This window comes from Sprattus sprattus, assembly GCF_963457725.1.
Source record: "Sprattus sprattus genome assembly, chromosome: 20".
NCBI classification, from domain to species: domain Eukaryota; kingdom Metazoa; phylum Chordata; class Actinopteri; order Clupeiformes; family Clupeidae; genus Sprattus; species Sprattus sprattus.
The window spans coordinates 25,867,916-25,887,395 of NC_137918.1; the positions used below are offsets into that span (position 1 = coordinate 25,867,916).

General features: G+C 41.0%; 1 protein-coding gene across 1 annotated transcript in view; it reads right to left on the reverse strand.

Moving 5' to 3' along the window:
* Window positions 1-723: 723 nt before the first annotated feature.
* Window positions 724-19,480, reverse strand: part of LOC308381718 (NLR family CARD domain-containing protein 3-like) — a gene marked incomplete at both ends in the record, with an annotated part of 30,739 nt that continues 11,982 nt past the window's right edge. The window contains 5 exons of the mRNA XM_080859287.1: window positions 724-1,043; window positions 5,107-5,123; window positions 12,803-12,976; window positions 13,513-13,689; window positions 17,367-19,173. Coding sequence (XP_080715413.1) covers window positions 724-1,043; window positions 5,107-5,123; window positions 12,803-12,976; window positions 13,513-13,689; window positions 17,367-19,173 — 2,495 coding nt within the window. The remainder of the gene's footprint in view (window positions 1,044-5,106; window positions 5,124-12,802; window positions 12,977-13,512; window positions 13,690-17,366; window positions 19,174-19,480) is intronic.

Consider the following 19,480-nt stretch of genomic DNA (forward strand, 5'->3'; position numbering starts at 1 on the left):
AGCCCCAATCATAACTGAACATAACTCATCATAACTAAACATAAAAATATTCCCATACACTTGGCCCGGCAGCTTCTCCCTCTCCTTCCATATCATATCCTATGGGGATCCAAATAAATAAATACATAAATATTGCTAATGCTAATATTGATACTGATAAAGAGGACATATTACCTATGGTTAATTGTTTACCTAAATGTATCTCTTTATCTGTTCATCAAATTGAATGTTTACTAATCAAAATGTACATACATCAAGCACATATACATTTTAGGCAGCCCACTCACATACTCTGTGCAAGCTCCTTCTGCCACAAACCCCTTCCGATCTCTAACCGGCTGGCTCCAAGAAGATGGTTCCTCTCTTATGTGCCGAGGTTCTGCTTAAGGTTTCTTCTTGTAGAGACTATTTTATTATTTTGGTGCAATATAAATTACATTTAATTGAATTAAATGGAATTGAATTTCTCCACAAAACAATAATAAAATGACAATAATGGATGACAAAAATTAAAATGAAGGCTTTTATTTTTGTCCTTAGTTCACATATAGGAACAAAACATACACAATATATATGGGCAAATATGAAAACATGAAGCAGATTTAGGTGAATACCAGAATACAGTATGTATGTGAACATGAAAGAGTATGTGTGTGCGTATCAGTGTGTGTGTGTGTGTGTGTGTGTTTACCCTCTGTGTAAGTGTGTGTGAGTGCTCTGTCTCTACTCGGAGCAGTCTCCCATCTTGATATCCTGAGTGACGGGATGCTGGTTGCCCTGTGTGGCCTCACAGGTGACCTTTGCCCCCTTCCTCCACTGGTCCTGGGTGAGGGTGAGGGTGCTGCTCCAGCTGTAGAGGCCGTCCTTCTCCAGGAGTGCAGGGCTCTGGCTCCCCGCGGAGCTCCTGCTGCTCCCGTCCACCTTCCAGCTCAGCCTCCAGTCCCAGGGGAAGCCCTTGGTGGCCAGGCACATGAGTGTGGCCTTCCCCTGCTGCAGCTCCACACTGGAGGGGGGAAGCAGCGTCAGGCTGGGCCGAGTATCAGCTGCAGACCAGACACAGCAGAGATGGAGGAGAGGTTAGTGACGGGGGGAGAGGAGAGAGGAGAGGAGAGGAGAGGAGAGGAGAGGAGAGGAGAGGAGAGGGGAGGAGAGGAGAGGAGAGGAGGGGAGAGGAGAGGAGAGGAGAGGAGAGGAGAGGAGAGGAGAGGAGAAGAGAGGAGGGAAAGGAGGGAAAGGAGAGGAGAAGAGAGGAGAGGAGAGGAGAGGAGAGGAGAGGAGAGAGGAAAGAAGAGGGGAGGAGAGGAGAGGAGAGGAGGGGAGAGGAGAGGGGAGGAGAGGAGAGGAGAGGAGAAGAGAGGAGAAGAGAGGAGGGAAAGGAGAGGAGAAGAGAGGAGAGGAGAGGAGAGGAGAGGAGAGAGGAAAGAAGAGGGGAGGAGAGGAGAGGAGAGGAGAGGAGAGGAGAGGAGAGGAGAGGAGAGAGGAGAGGAGAGGAGAGGAGAGGAGAGGAGAGGAGAGGAGAGGAGAGGAGAGGAGAGGGAGGTGTGTGTGAAACACACTTAGGATGCCTCTGGCCCCAACATCAGCTGACTGGAGGAGCAGCAGCACACTTTCATGTCAGCTCAACCTCTTCCTCTGTGGGGGTCATGACTCAACTCACAGGCCTTTATTTGCATTGAAGCTTTCACCTCTCACTCTTTACTGATTCATCAAGACAAACTTAACACTGGAAATGCTCCACTGATTTAGGCAGCAACACAATAATATTTAACTTTTTTCATTATAACTTAAAAAATATATACATCTGTCATGTCATTACAAAGGCGATTGACAAAATGGTTTTGCAAAGAAACATTTCATCAAAGGTTTAATGCAGTGGAATACACCACTCCAAAAACCAAGCTATTTATTTTATCTGAAAGTATGTCATACTTATTTCAAATATTGACAGTAATGAAAAGTTCTATATTCGTTACTCATGATTATTAATTGAAATTGCTGTTATATCAGATTTTGTTCCGAATTCTTCAGACCAGAAGAACCAGACAACCACTAGATTAAAATGATAAGAGAATAAGATCAGTAAACTGAAAACTGTATCATAACTGAAACACGACACGTGGGTGAAGTTCAAATGGCATATTCTAGACTTTGTAATATGCAACACAATGATACTAAAGTCTAAAAGTAATTCAGAAAAGACACAAATGTAACGCTGCTGAATGAGTTGTTCAATCATGCTAGGCAGCCTAGACTAAGATAACCACACAGAAAAGTTTAAATATTTTTGAAGTCTGTAGTAAATATTATAAACTTTTCCACTGTCCACTTCAGCAAGCATGTCAAAAACAATTATGTTTGATCAAAGCTTTAGTCATTTGTGGAGAGACATTAGGCTATTATAAGAACTTTTAAACTATGACAAGCAGTTAAATCAGCAGTTAAAATATACATAAATACTGCACGCTGTCATTTCACTGAATATTGTACACGATGATGTTCCCCTGCAGTGAAAATGGATCAAATAGTAACTTACTTCCAACAGACAGTCTGGTTCCTCCACCAAAAGTCAACCACAGTGATACAGACTCATTAAGCACCCGTACAAAAACCTCCTGCACAAACTCCAGCTGTCTCACATACCCAGACAAGCTTTGGATCTCATTTTTCTTTAGAAAAAAGACTGTCCTCATTGTAATACTTTAGACTCATTTGAAAATTCAAAATGATTTTCAAAACAACAAATGTTTTTATTTTTCTCTAAACATAGATAGTTTGTTTTTGGCTAGTAAAGTATCCCACACATGGCATAGCTTCCTTTCGTAATATATTTTAAAATTAATTCAACAGGTCATCTTTGCAAATTAAATTTAAATGTGAACAAAGTAATCCCATTTAAGATACTCATAAAAAAAGGTTCATATTTTTTGCCTGACTTGTGTATTTCATACAACTTCATGCCCCAGTTTAAAACAGGCCCTGTTGGTGTGAGTAAAGGTTTAAAACATGATCATTTAATTAATTTAGAATATTTCATTCTGCACTTACTTCAAAATGTGTGTTTGTTCCCCTCACATTAAATCCACCAGAGTGCTTTAGATGTACTGAGTCGCTCCACATAAACTCTCTAACTGATAAAAACACCAAGTTTAGAAGAAGTGAAGTAAGTGTGTGTGTGTGGGTGTGTGTGTGTGAGTGTGTGCATGTGTGCGTGCGTTTGTGTGTGTGTGTGAGAGAGAGAGTTTTGCATGGTGACACACACCTTACAGCTCCATCTACTTTAAGAGTCCCTGTGTGGATCAGAGGGCTTCAGTGCTTCACTGCAACTGAGAAGAACCTTAAAGATGATTTATGTTACTGCAATCCTACTAGCTATGGGACTCATAGCACAAGGTAAGAGACTGCAACATCTCACATCTTACTGCTAAAATTGCATCCAAGCCTTTCAAATGTGTCAGTTCTAATATTCCTTTTTCTTCTCAAAAGCGTCATCAGCTGATATAGTTCTGACTCAGTCTGCCTCATCAAAGTCTGTTCAGCCTGGAGAAACTGTCTCTATCAGCTGTACTGCCAGTCAGAGTATGAATAACTATCTCCAATGGTACTCCCAGAAACCTGGAGAAGCTCCTAAACTCCTGATCTACAGGGCAACAAATCGTCAGTCTGGTGTTCCAGATCGTTTCAGTGGGAGTGGGAGTGGGTCTTATACACAGTACACTCTGACCATCAGCAGAGTCCAGCCTGAAGATGCTGCAGATTATTACTGTGGTCAGAGTGCTTCCACTCCATTCACACAGTGTTAGAGCGCCGTACAAAAACCTCCCTCAGCAGGAGAGAATCAGAGCCCTCAGGAGACTGATCTGAGAACAGGTGCAGAGCTGCTACAGATGACTGAACTCAGCTCATGGTAGCAGCTCTTTCAGAGGATGTACACATGATCTCAGTCTCACCATTACAGCATGTTAAAATAGATCTCTCACTTCCTCTATTTGACTGACAGGTGTCCGTCACATCAGTCATTTAGAAACACCACATTAGTTTTTCTCCCTCCCACAGAGTGCTGGTCAGATTGACAGCTGTGGTTGCTGAGCTCAGACTCCTGCACAGCGTTGAGCCACAGGCTGCATGACTGTCCATTCAAGTGGATTTGAACTCCAATCTCAAACTTTCATTCATCCATTCCCATGTCTGTTCATCGGTGTCTGTCCATTCATCCAGCACTGTGTACATGTGTATATGTGCATATTGACATACGTACAAACATACATACATACATACATACATACATACATACATACATACATACAGTACATATGTTTGTCACCAGTTCATTGACGGACATTCTCATGTGTGTTTTGCCCTCATGTGAAGTAGGAATGGCGGCTGTGTTTGTAGTATTTTCACTAACATTTCTGATGGCCTCTGATGTTTTGTATTCCCTGTGGATTAATGTACAGTCTGATCAGGCAAACCCACTTTATTTCAACACTCACTGTTATTTCAGACTCAAGTACCATTGACAGATTCTCTTGTTTTTTGCTATTCCAATCAAGCCCACATACAGTTGAGAAATGATTCCATCCAGTCAGTCACTATCTGAAGAAGGGCTCATCATTCAGATCATTCAGATCACTGAACACTCATCATGACCTGAGATCTGACCACCTTCAGGTCATGTGTGAACACCAGTCATATATTAAAGGAACTACACTAAAGTGCACACAGTGAGTGCCACAGTGGAGGCAGAGTAACTCTGTCCAGTGCCACCCCTCAACACTGGGACTCATTTCACATCATGTGACACTACTGTTAACAACATCACACACAGGGGAGAGAGGCAGCAGCTACTGTTAAAAACAACACACACAGGGGAGAGAGGCAGCAGCATTGTTCCAGAATCTTCTGCACACATCACCACTACTTCATTTCCCATGAAGCTATCCTAACATTCTATCTTAAAGATGCAGTCTGTATTTCTGCCAAAAGACCATTTATATGTTAGCTCAACAGCCAATCAAATTACCCCCCTTGTGTCCTTGCTCTCCAAACAACGTGCTGATTGGCGGTAAATGTTTCTGGCTCTGCCACTCTGCCACTATGTTTGTGTACCATTTACGGAGTTGGGACTGTGAACAAACACCAGAGTGTTTTTAGAGCACAGACTGAACAGACGGCTAGACGACAGTGAGGAGCAATTAGCTACATTTGACAAAAGATATTTCACCTTTATTAAATTATCCTATGTTTCATTACTACAGACAGACAAACAGCCAACTAGACCCACAGACACACATACAGACAGACAGAGAGGCATTCCTCACGCATCCACCAACTGTACTTCTCCCATTCGAGCGCTGCCACCAAATGTGAAACGGTAACTGTGTAAAGGGTCTTTTAGGGTCGGCTGGAAAGGCAGCAAGGAGACAAAAACTCTTTTGGTTGGCAAATTTATTTGCCCTCCACCAAGTGCATAATCCAAGAAAGATGAACATTATCCAAGAAAAACAAATTGAACAAAAGATATTTTACAAACAGCTGTATATGCACAGCCAGAATTACAGCTTAACAGACACACACAATACAAGAGACATCAACCTCACGCTTCTGAAGATGATAGAGAAGAGCATAGACTCAGCTCACCAAACAAACTCTCACTAAAGAAGCCTCCCAACTACTACTACGCCAACCTTTTCATCAGGTAGCTGAACTCATACCACCACAAGCCCACAGCACAGGGGTGAAATCATGTGAAATATACATTACACAAAGTTAAAATGGTACCAACAATAATAAGAACAAAGTCAGGCCTTCAAAATAATTATAACAATTGTTAAAGGTCACATTCACCATTGAAAACCTTACAACGCAATTCATTTGATTTCACAAAGGAGAAACCATGTTCCTCGTGAACCTGCCCCAGCCATGAAGTTGTACAGGGACAGGAGTACACTTCCTGAGACAGGGAAAGATCCAATGGCAGCAAGAACTCATTCAACTTGTTGAACTCATTCAAGCAGGCATGGTATGTACACTGTCAGTCATTCTTATTCATGTGCTATGTACAAAGACAACTGATAATCAGTGATTTGACAGAAGAATACTTGTACAATAAAATGGGGATTTTGAAAAACGGTAAATTAATGAGTGTGGTGTGGAATGTTTGGCGTCATGCTATTGATAAGTGTGCACCCCTATGCTTCCACACATGCCAGCCAAGATGAACCAGTTCGGAGAGTTATGTGGGAATGTAAAATAAGAACTGTAGAAGTTAGGGATGTGCATCTCATCACTGAGGAAGATGCGATACACATCTCGATGCACTGCCAACGATCCGATACATTAAAGATACATAAAAGCAGCTACTAATGCGATACGATACGATTCACCTCTATTGCGATGCAGTACGATTCGACACGATGCGATTCAACACGATGCGATTCAACAAGGTGCGATACAAAATAATGCAATTTTATATTATTCATAATGATTCATTTATTTGTCATACAACAAATCATTAAAAAGGTATCTGACAAAATATAACATGTATATGTACGTGTGTAAGTGTTCTCTAAATGTCATTTTTTTTTTTTTTTTTTAACTACAGGCCTACCAGGCAGTCACAACACAGTTTGCTTCATCCTAAACATGTGGATCAAATGCCTCACGCAATCAATTTAACTTATTTGCCCTATTTTAAGGTTTTTCTTTAGGTTTTGAGTTGATCCACATGATCAGTATGAAGAAAAAAGTATAGGCTAATGGAGACTAGCTGCTAGATTTCCTTTTCCAATTTAAGGAAGGCACAGGTAAACTCAAGTAACAAATAGAGAGTTTAGCTACGGTATATGGAGTATTCTTACCTCTTCCTCCATCATCACCTCTGCTATTATCTTTAAAAATACCATGTCCTTGGTGCCGTGGTCTTCCAAGAAAGCCAGGTCTTTGAAACGTAGTTCAAGCGCCAGTGTTGTGTCTGAACGCGTTCATTGAATGAAAGTTCATGAACTCGTTCACCATTTTGGTGAAAGTGAACTGAGCGTAGGGTATTACTGCCTGATGAACGATACTGTGAGCGTGTTCATTCTGGTGTCTGAGAACTGCACGTTCACTCTTTTTAATTTCGTTCAATAAGGTGCTAGATTTCTAGAGACTTCCATGCGAAAAACACCATTAGTAATAGTCGCTTATCCCACTGTCTATTCCTGTGAGAGCCCCGAAGTTGTGTAGAGGCCGAGAGCGGTATTGCAGACAGATAGTGATTTTAGAAAAGTTATAGACTTCACGAGAAGCGGCCATTAACAGCAGTGGAGATGAGAGCGCGTTTAAGAAACAGTAAGAGAGGTGGAATCTATCTAACTATAAAATGATTGGTCTTGTATTGAGATTATACCGATACAAAAATGTTAGAACCGATGCATCGCGATTCATCTCACATTGTATCCGGTCCACACTTTTTTGATCCGGGCCATCGTATCGTGAACTTTTATGCCGGTGCATCGTGGCGAACCGGTGAATCTTCCCATCCCTAGTAGAAGTCTATGTTGGCGTTGAAAACAAAAACAAAAGTCCATTGTGTCTGCCACAAGGTGGCGCTTAGGAAACGCGGCATCACAAGTAGATGAATCAGTTTAGAGATGGTGATTATGTATCACCATCTCTTATGTGGGGCAGCTGGATGATCATCTGGTAATGAGTGTCTGGAATCTGCAGCAGCTCTGCTCCAGTCAGACTGATGGATGATTGATGGCTGCCCAGTTAATACCTGTTGAGGAGATTTTGTAGATTACATCATCCTCACTATGAGGTTTCCCCATTAGGATTTCTCAACACTGACGTGTGTAAACATGTAGAACAGCTCTGCTCCAGTCAGACTAATGACTGATTAAAGGTTCATCAGGAAATGTCTGCTAATGACATTTTACACATCACACAGATTACACTCTAATTATAATATTTTGCAAATCGCACATATCAAAATGCATCATATATGGAGATGATAAACGGACACAGTGACACATATTTATATGCGCAGTGGATAACATGGAATGTTATTGTAAGTGCTGTATTTATTACTTACTAGTTCAGTCAGCTTATATTTAGGATCTTTAGAGCAGAAAGCAGCTCCACATCAGACTGCTGCAGTTTGTTTTCTCTTAGGTCCAGCTCTCTCAGACTGGAGGGGTTTGATCTCAGAGCTGAAGCTAAAGATGAGCAGCTCCTCACTGTAAGGCCACAGCGGCTCAGACTGTAAACACACACACACACACGCACACACACACAAACTGTAAGGCCACAGCAACTCAGACTGTAAACACATTTGAATAACACAGACTCAACACAAAGCCAACACGCCCCACGTACATACCACACAAATAAATATACATACCACACAAACACTGTATTTTCTTGTTCATGATCAGCGATATACATATTTAGATTTTTAGAAACACACACAACAAACAATAATTTCAGTAACATTCAATTCCAAATTTAAACAAAGCTGCCTCATCAGATAAAGAGGCGAAATATAATCAGAACTGGGAATAGATCAAGCAGTCTGCTGTTAATGTACATGCACTCAGACACAGACACACACACAGACACAACAAGGGTCCCTCTACTGTAGGGTGACCAGTGGTGTATAAAGTACTCAAAAGCCATACTTGAGTAAAAGTACAGATACGTTACTGTAAAATTACTCAAGTAAAAGTAAAAGTCTCCTTTTAGAATACTACTTAAGTAAAAGTATTAAAGTATCTGATCTTTACTGTACTTAAGTATCAAAAGTATTTTTCTGATATTAAATTTACTTAAGTATTGAAAGTAAAAGTACAAGTAAATGCTGTTAATAAAAAAGCAAAGGGTCAGAATTTAGATTTTATTCAGACTAAAATGAGCAAACTTATAAAGATGTGATGATTTGAACCCCACTCCCTACTCAATACATCGACAAACACAAACATATGTCTGCAAATGAAGCTGCTTGCAGCTAGATATCTTGATAGTGATCTCCATTTTTGCTAGGTAACTAACTATCTAGTTTAGATAACATCCCCAAACAGTTATGATAAATGTCAAATAGTATTATTACCACTTCTATTACATAACTAATCTCTTCAACAAATGTGCTAATGTTAAAATCAAAATGTTAATATTGACGTCAAAATGTTGTACCTTCTGGAATTGCACGCTGAGCTATTCCCTGATTGAGACCTGCATGCTTTTGCTTTGATTATTGTTGTGTCTCTTTCGTTGTTGATCTTAATGTTTTCGATATGTCCTTCCACTGCATATTTGCAGTCCATTTTGCCTTGATCTGGAAGATATCGCGGATGTATTGCTCCAAAAAGAATCAATCGACACTGACAGATATAGCGCTTGTCCTCATCCTAACCATGCTTTTGGGTTGACAGTCATGTGAGATTTGTCCGACGAAGCAACAGTAACTAAGGGGGCTTTTGCGAACACCCAAAAATGCTTTAACGTGCGCTAGGACAGCTGATTCGCCAAACCTGCTTGGAGTCTGTGTTCTACAACAGACCCCGATGTTGGTCTCATCACTCTCATGATAATTTTTTTTTCTAAAGATGATTTGATTTTGTAACGAGTAACGAAGGTTTCAGGGGAAATGTATCGGAGTAAAAGTATCAGTTTTCTTTGCAAAATGTAGCGAAGTAAAAGTAAGAGTCAACAGAAATATAAGTAGTAAAGTAAAGTACAGATATCCCTAAAAACTACTTAAGTACAGTAATGAAGTATTTTTACATCGTTACTATACAACACTGAGGGTGACTCACACACGACACGGGTCTGTAGGGTACTGTAGTGGGTGACACAATAATGCAGGTATTTTGTACTTGTGACGGACCGGACGGTCACCCCACGTTCTTTTTAGGGATGTGGCGACTGGACTTGGTGAAGATGGGGAAAAAGGAGGAGGGAAGAGGAGCAGGATATGGTGGTGTTTTTTGTGCAAAAATGTATATATTTATTTACAAGGGCTCTTTAGCACCCCAACACATGTACCATTAAAATAAATCAAACAAACCAAACAAACCGGCCGTACTCACAGGAACTCAAGTCTTCTGCACCCTGGGCACCTGCTTGTCCTACTTAGGCCCAATAAAAGGCACCTGTTCAGCCCAAGCCAGGCCCCACAACATGCACTGCAATTAAGCCCGAAACTAAGTACATAAACTGACCATATAGAAACACATACATACACGAGGTACAACACAAGGCACAAAGACAAGGCACACAAAGAAGGCACAAAGTCAAGGCACACCAAACAAGGCTAACGGTGTCCGAACATCTAGACCCAAAACACTTCACCTCGCAACAGGGGAGTGCCTCAAAAAGTCCTCGTTGGTGCTTTTTAGTGCCTCTCTGAAAATATCTCTCTCAGCCAGTCTCTCCTCATGAAAATGAGGCACCTATTAAATAGGGCACTTTGGATTCATCAGTCCGAAGCCACAGTCGTGGGTGAAGCCCGGACCAAACCATTGTGGTGGGGGAGTCAGTCTTAAAGGGCACCTTTTCCGTGCCCTGTGAGAAGGGGTAGATTTCACGTTCACACAATACTATAGGGTGTGGCACAAACACACCCACACACACACACACACACAACTTGGGTATTTCTGCTTTGCGCTGGTTAGGAGGTACTTGGCTGAAAAAAATATTTCACAGGGGGTACATCACTGAAAAAAAGTTGAGAACCACTGAGCTAGACAGTAGATATCATTTACAATACCAACACACACACAGGCACAGGCACACAATTAAATGCCTATGGCTGCAGGTGAAAGAGCGAGAGCGAGAGCGAGAGAGAGAGAGAAAGAGTTTCAGTGAGACTGTGTGACAGATAGACCATAATGTGTGCACGCACATGTACACAGACACACACACTCACACACAAACTGACAGAGAATCACAGCAATTAAAACAGAGTGAGAGCGAGAGTGAATCAGTGTGTCTGTGTGAAAGACAGAGAAATGTGTGTTTGTCTGTGTTACAAAGACACATTGATACGCTTTTGCTCACAACTTAGACTAAAACTCGTCCTCATTCATCCATCCATCGATCTAGTATACATCAGCTAGACAGTAGAGATAATTTAGAATACCAATACACACACACACACAATCAAATGCTTATGGCTGTAGGTGAAAGAGCACAGCAGACAATTCCTGAGTTCCTGAGTTCATACTGCTAAGAGGTTTATTAAATTTCTCCTTTGAAGAGACTTTGTTGCCTTTGTCTGCTTTTGGTTCCAAATCTATTTTACTCGGCCCTAGCCGCCGTGACAGAAAATACAATATAAAAATTGACTGTTATTTTACTAGATATGTTTACTTTAGATTTGGTACAATATACATACGGACAAAGTTTTGGGAATAAAACATACAAACATTCTAAATATTTCGGACCTGACTTTGCACCAATTTGGTAGACAGAATGGTTGCTACGCATTTTTTTCTTAGCGGAAATCACGAAATGTCAACAAACTCATTAAAAAGAGGTATTCTGGAGGAATGTCTACTATCGTTTTGGCAAGTAACTGTATAAAAAGCGTGATTTGTTTCGCGAAAACATGGGAGCTGAACACACACAACTGCTGCTGCACACAGAAGTGCATTGTCTCTCTCTCTCTCGAGGGTGAATACTCAAATGGCTGTTGGAATTACGATCTGAAGTACTTTCTGATTGAGCACAGATCTCCCCATGCCACACAGACTGGCTTGCAAATATGTGCTATCTGGCTGATATATTCAGCAAACTGAATATGTCTGCAGGGAAAGGACACCAGCATTTTAAACCTGTATGACAAGGTGGAAGGCTTCCCGAAGAAAGCAGAGCTGTGGAGAAGAGCCTCTGCACAGGGGGATTTCACCTGCTTTCCTCAGGTGGATGATTTCCCAGTCAAGTTGGTCATTGTGGGACATTTGACCAATTAGATTCAAAATTAAATTTTCAATTTCCTACTTTCCTGACATAGAGGAGAAATCTACACAGCCGGATTGGGTGAAAAACCCATTTCTCTTGTCTGAAGCATGTGAAAGCAAGCTACCTGACACTAATAAAGAAACTCTCCTGGAAGTGTCATCTGACCGTTTGCCACATCTGCACTCACACAGTTTTGTGTGAAGCAGGAGCACCCTGACCTGGGAGCTTTGGAGCAGCTACTTCCCTTTGCCTCCACATATTTCAGTGAGAACTGCTTCTCTGCAATGACTGTGATCAAAACAAAGCAGAGAAACAGACTGTGCCTGACAAAGAGCTTGATCACATCAGGTGCCTCCCTGCCACCAAGACTGACAAAGATTTTCAGTGAAGCACAAGCACAAGTTTCCTACCTTAAATATAATTGCAAACCCACTCAGTTAAATGCAACAATGTTCGATGTTTAATCTTCAGTGTTGACAGTTTAATAAATCAGACAATGGTGGCATAGCGCTGTCTACTACATATTTCTTTCAATATAAAATGCTTTGCGCTGGTTAGGAGGTACTTGGCTGAAAAAAATATTTCACAGGGGGTACATCACTGAAAAAAAGTTGAGAACCACTGAGCTAGACAGTAGAGATCATTTACAATACCAACACACACACAGGCACAGGCACACACACACAATTAAATGCCTATGGCTGCAGGTGAAGGTGAAAGAGCGAGAGCGAGAGCGAGAGAGAGAGAGAGAGAGAGAGAGAGAGAGAAAGAGTTTCAGTGAGACTGTGTGACAGATAGACCATAATGTGTGCACGCACATGTACACAGACACACACACTCACACACAAACTGACAGACTTACTCCAGTTTCTCCAGTCTGCAGTTTGGATGCTCCAGACAAGTAGTAAGCAGGTCCACTCCTGAATCTCCCAGATGATTGCCTCTCAGGTGCAGCTGTCTCAGACTTGAAGAGTTTGAGCTGAGAGCCGAAGATAAAGCTGCACAGCTCTTCTCTGTGAGGTTACAATAACTCAGGCTGTAGAAATACACACATTAAAATTAAGACATATAGATGAGAATCACAGCAATTAAAACAGAGTGAGAGCGAGAGTGAATCAGTGTGTCTGTGTGAAAGACCGAGAAATGTGTGTTTGTCTGTGTTACAAAGACACATTGATACGCTTTTGCTCACAACTTAGACTAAAACTCTTCCTCATTCATCCATCCATCGATCTAGTATACATCAGCTAGACAGTAGAGATAATTTAGAATACCAATACACACACACACACAATCAAATGCTTATGGCTGCAGGTGAAAGAGCACAGCAGACAATTCCTGAGTTCCTGAGTTCCTCAATGCAGTGTGTGTGTGTGTGTGTGTGTATGTGTGTGTGTGTGTGCGTGTTATTGTGTGTGAGAAAGATATATAGAGAGAGAGAGTTTCAGTGACTGTGTGACAGAAAGACACTAATGTGCACATATACGCACATATACAGACACACTCACACAATCACAAACACACACACACACACACACACACACACACACACACACACACTGGCAGACTTACTCCAGTTTCTCCAGTCTGCAGTTAGGATGCTCCAGACCAATAGAAAGCAGCTCCACTCCTGAATCTCCCAGCAGAATATTGAGACTCAGGTCCAGCTGTCTCATACTGGAAGAGTTTGAGCTGAGAGCTAAAGATAAAGCTGCATAGCTCTCCTCTCTGAGGTTACATTTCCCCAGACTGTAGAAACACACAAAATAAAATTAAGACAGACAACACAGTTCTAGAATACACACAATACAACTAAGACTAAAACTCTTCCATCCAACCATCCACCTATCCCTCTAACAATCTAGTATATATCGCCTAGACAAAGAATATTTGGTATACCGACACACAAACACACACACACACACAAATAAAGCTGCACAGCTCTTCTTTGTGATGGTACAATAACTCCGCCTGTAGACACACACATTCAATTAAGACATATAAATGAGAATCACAGCATTACAGTTTTTAATTTACAATCGCTAACATCCTTTTGTTCAATCTTTTGTCGCATTTTCAAAAGTCTAAACACATTTAGCACAACCTCTCTCTGTTGTGGACCGCCCCATTAACACAATTCATGTTGTGTTCACACAATATGAATGCCTACATTTTTATATGCAGGCTGACTCAATATCAAAATCATGGATCTTTCTAATCTTACTCACAAATGCTTACACACAGTAAGCCATAAAGTCTAATGTTCACTTCAGTAAATGTAGAATAAAGCCTCTACTTCTGCAACAACAGCAGCTCAAAAACTGAACTGAAACAGCTAATAATAATTTTTGAATGAAGAAATCATTGGAACATTGAGATATTATGGTCGAGTTGAAAACACAAAACCAGACAGAAAACACAAACACAGCCCTGCAGTGTAGCCCTACAATCCAGATACAGCATACACACACAACACACTTGCAGGAGTGAATTGCAAAACAAACTAAAGGAAAAACAGAAACGACATATAATATTGTCCTGCATTTGCACCAGCATCAAAGTGCAAAACATAAAATCAAAAAGGTCCAAATACATCAACAAAAGGCATGCCAAGGATGGATGAACGCCAAGCATTCTTTTCAAGATACATAGCGAGAGATGATGTAACATGTGATGGAGAACATGTGGCCAAATGCTGTAGATAATATAGATTAGATCAGGTGGCTGCTGCAGACTCATTTTGATCAGCACCTAAACCTTGTTCATTGGAAGGTTCATCCCTTTTTGGGGGGAATCTTGCACTAGATACCTGACTCTCCCACATCCAAAGCATTTCATCATAGTGTATGAAGTTGCAAGTGTCAGAGTACAGTGAAAAGGGCCATATCCAGTAACCAGAATGTTTGTAGTGATCATGGATTTACAACTCAGCTTTCTACTCAAACCACTCAGGAGAACAAACAGTCTGACACATTCAGAAAAGAACTGAAACACAGAGTCTCCAGAGTGACAATAAGGACATTCCTGTGAGACATCCCCATTAAAGTCAGCCACCACTGATTCAGTGGCTACTACTGTAGATCTCCTCTTCTGTTTAGGAGCTGACTTGACACACATATGATACAGGACAGTGTCATGTTGTGTGCTTGCAATTATGATGCACTGGACTGTCACCATCTCCATACCTCCCTTTGTTATTTCATTTTGTGCCTGTTTTACTGTATCGTTTGTTTTATCTGTACACAAAGGCTATGCATGTTGGATATTTCGTTGATCACTAGCCGCATTTTCATGCTAATTAGAAGGCTAATTGGAGAGCACAGACCTACGCCAAATGCCATGTCACACAACGTTAGCTAAAGTAAAACTAAATACGTGGATCCACCCAGTTATTCAGAGTCATTCCAAACTTTGACAAGTTGCTTTGATCATTAGCAGAAGTTTCATGGTAATAAAGTGAAATCCTGTTTATAGACAAACACTGGAAACATAACCTCCTTGACAATAAAGCTTTTACTGCAGCATTTTTGTCACCTTCTATGTTATGTCTACAGCACATTCCATAAAGTAAAGATGGCTCACTCCCTTTTTGTGGTTTAAAATGAAAGGAAACTGCATAAAAAAAACACAATGGATTGCATATTGTCTCTTGTATGCATGTACCTGTAGAACTAAAATATGAAAAGTAATGCAGTATTTGTACTCATTAACTGTTAGTATTTTGAAAGTCATTGTGCTATGATTGTGACTTATTCCTTGAGGATAGAGAATGTGTGCCTATTTTTTTTTTTTTTTTAAAGATCTATTTTTGAGCTTTTTATGCCTTCATTTGGATAGGACAGTTGAAGATAGTATGACAGGAAGCGAGGCGGAGAAGAAGTGGGGAGAGGATTGGGAAAGGACATCAGGCCAGACTTGAACCTGTGTCCCCTCAGGCAATATAGCCCTTCAGTAGGGGGCTTTATCGGCTTGCACCACTGCGCCATGTGTGCTTCTGTTTTGAAAGAATGATTTGATATTGAGGACGGTTTGCCATGTTCTGATAAATGTTGTCTATGTAGAACAAGTTTTTTTTGCATTTTGAGTAAGTAAAGTTAGTATTTTATTAACAAAATGTGTTATTGAGCAGAACATTTACAATTTGGCTAATTGTGTGATGTAGATGTGTTGCTGTGTTCAGAGTTCAGAAAGCATATCATAAGTATAGGTTCATGTTTGTTAGCAATTTAAAAAAAACTGTAATTGACTGCATATTCTGTGAAAACAACAGTAATACAAGTCATGGTAAGGTCCATCAAAGACAGATGTTGGGCTAATTGTGCGACATTTGAAAATGTGACTACAGATTGAACAAAAGGATGCTAGCGATTGTAAAAAAAACTTCAAAGACACCAAACATCAAAGCACAATTTGTCATCTGGAAGTTAAATCATTTTGAGCAGTAACTCTCTGTGAGGTGGTTACTAACATCGTCTTTTTCAGTGAAATGATCTGTGCTTGAGGCAGCAACAATTAGGACTTAGTACTAGTATTTACAGTGAAGCTATGCGGATGGCTGACACGGTGTTGCGCTCTCTCGTGCTTTTCATGTTTTTGTTTGTTTATACGGTCATCGGCAATCCATTTAAAATAACTTTTTCCAGAGAACAACTTATGAATGTTAGACATTCAACTTCTCAAACTCTTTCACCGGATTTCACAGACCCAGAAACTTTTCTCTGCAGACCCCTCACACCCCGGTAACAAACTTTTCAAACGCCTCCTCTCTGGTAGGCGTTACAGATCTCTGTTCACGAAAACATCCAGAAACAAAAACAGTTTCTTCCCCCTCGCCGTCTCACTATTGAACTGCTCAAAGTAACATACATATTTATCCATGTAACATATATATTTATCCTTGCACTTCTTGCACTCTCCACTTTCTTCTTTGCACTATTGTAAAAATCCAAAGCTCCTGTACATACTTTGTCAAACTTGCATAGACCATTGCACTGTTGTTTTTGTATTGTATTGTGTTTGTTTTTGTATTGTTATGTATATTTTGTGTAATATATTGTGTTTGTTTTTGTATTGTGTTGTAATGTATATTTTTGTGTAATATATGTGTAAGCACATTGAGAGCCAGTTCACCAGGTCAAATTCCTTGTTTGTTCTAACTTACTTGGCAAATAAAATCTGATTCTGATTCTGATTCTGATTACCAGTATTTCCTAGTACTGTCAACTAGATAGTAGACGATTCCAATGTATCATTAAATTGTGTGTATTAATATCTGCATCAGTTGCTATACTGATTATCAGATGCTATATTGATATATGCTGAATGCCCTACAATGCTCTCAGTCATAATACAGTAACAGTACAGTAACAACATAGAATATAACCTCAGTAACCACCTTTACACTCACTCAAGACTCCAATACTCACTTCACTGTTCTTGATGCTTTGACCACAGGCAGCATCCTCAGCAGACCTGCATCTGATCTGGCAGGTGATCCCACTCCCCCATAATCCTCAATGTCAAACTCCTCCAGTTCCTGGTCTGACATCAGCAGCACAAAGGCCAGAGCTGACAGCTGGGAAAGAGAGAGATCCCTTATGGTTCCTTTTCCCTTCCTCAAGTAGCCCTTGACCTCCTCCACCAGTGAGTGGTCATTCAGTTCATTCAGACAGTGGAACAGGTTGAGGCATCTCTCTGGTTTGCGGGCTTCTCTGATCTTTTGCTTGATGTAGTTGACTGTTTTCTTCGTGTCTAGTGAGCTGCTTACTGTCTGAGGCAGCAGGTCTTGTAGGAGTTTCTGATTGGATTCCAGTGAGAGGCCCAAAAGAAACCTCAGGAAAAGGTCCAGGTGTCCATTCTCATTCCTTAATGCCAGATCCACTGCAGTCTGGTGTAGGTCATGGAGTTTTTTAGCACTGAGCAGTGAATGAAGCGGAGAGGTTGGGTGTTGGTCAGGCATAATGCTCTCTCTCTTGCTAAAGTGCAAAAACACATATAAAGCTGCTAGAAACTCCTGAATACTCAAATGAACAAAGCAGAACACCTTCCCCTGGTACAGCCCTGCCTCCTCTCTGAAGATCTGGGTACACATCCCTGAGTACACTGATGCCTCTGTGATACCAATGCCACACTCTCTCAGGTCCTCTTCATAGAAGATCAGATTGCCCTTCTCCAGCTGCTGAAAAGCCAGTTTGCCCAGGGACATAATGTTCTTCAGGTTCCAGAGTGAATCCGCATCACGGTTTCCATACTTCTGACTCCTCTTTTTGGTTTGTATGATCAGGAAGTGTGTGTACATTTGAGTCAAAGATGTTGGAATTCCTCCACTTTCTGCTTCAGTCAGGATGTACTCCAGAACAGTGGCTGCCATCCAACAGAAGACTGGAATGTGACACATGATGTAGAGGCACCTTGAAGACTTCAGGTGTGTGATGATTCTGCTGGCCAGTTCCTCTTTTGTGATTTTTTTCCTGACGTACTCCTCCTTCTGTGGGTCATTGAAACCCCGGACTTCTGTCACCTGGTCAACACACTCAGGAGGGATTTGATTGGTTGCTGCTGGTCGGGAGGTGATCCACACAAGAGCAGAGGGAAGCAGATTCCCCTTGATGAGGTTTGTGAGAAGGACATCCACTGACGCAGGTTCTGATACATTGTAGATGCATTCATTGTGCTGGAAATCCAGAGGAAGTCTGCTTTCATCCAGACCGTCAAAGATGAAAGCAATGTTGTATCTGTCCTGGTTGGAGAAGGCAAAGTCTCTTGTTTCAGAGAAGAAGTGATGGATGATGTCCATAAGGGTGTATTTCTTGTCTTTAATCAAGTTCAGCTCCCGAAAAGGAAGAGGAAATATGAAGTGAATATTCTGATTGGCGTTTTCTTTAGCCCAGTCCAAAATGAATTTCTGCACAGAGACTGTTTTTCCAATGCCAGCAACTCCCTTTGTCAGCACAGTTCTGATGGGTTTGTCTTGTCCAGGTAAGGGCTTGAAGATGTCAGTACATTTGATTGTTGTTTCACTCTTTGTGATTTGTCTCCTGGATGCCATCTCAATCTGTCTGACCTCATGTTCTGTATTGACCTCTACACTTTCCCCCTCTGTGATGTAGAGCTCTGTGTAGATCTTCTCCAGAAAAGTAAGGTTTCCTGGCTTAGCCACTCCTTCAAATACACTCTGAAACTTCTCTGTTAGGTTGTATTTGAGCTTTTGTTGACATCTAGGAATCAGTCCATCTAGAGATAAATACATATGATTTAGTCAACCTGACAGCATATGTTAGTGTGTGAAGTGAGCACTTTAAGCCTTTGTCATGAGAGTGATTAACATCATATCCTATCAGTAGACATCATGACAGTCTGTGTTCAGTTATCATCATTAGTAACTGTTATGACTGATTGCAGAATTGTATGAACCAGAATCATGTAAGAAAACAAGTGTTTGCGAGCCATCGGAAATTATTGTTAATGGTAATATGATACCATAATATGTCTGGGGCCGTATTCACAAAGCCTTTTATCTTACCACTAGGAGTGCTCCTAA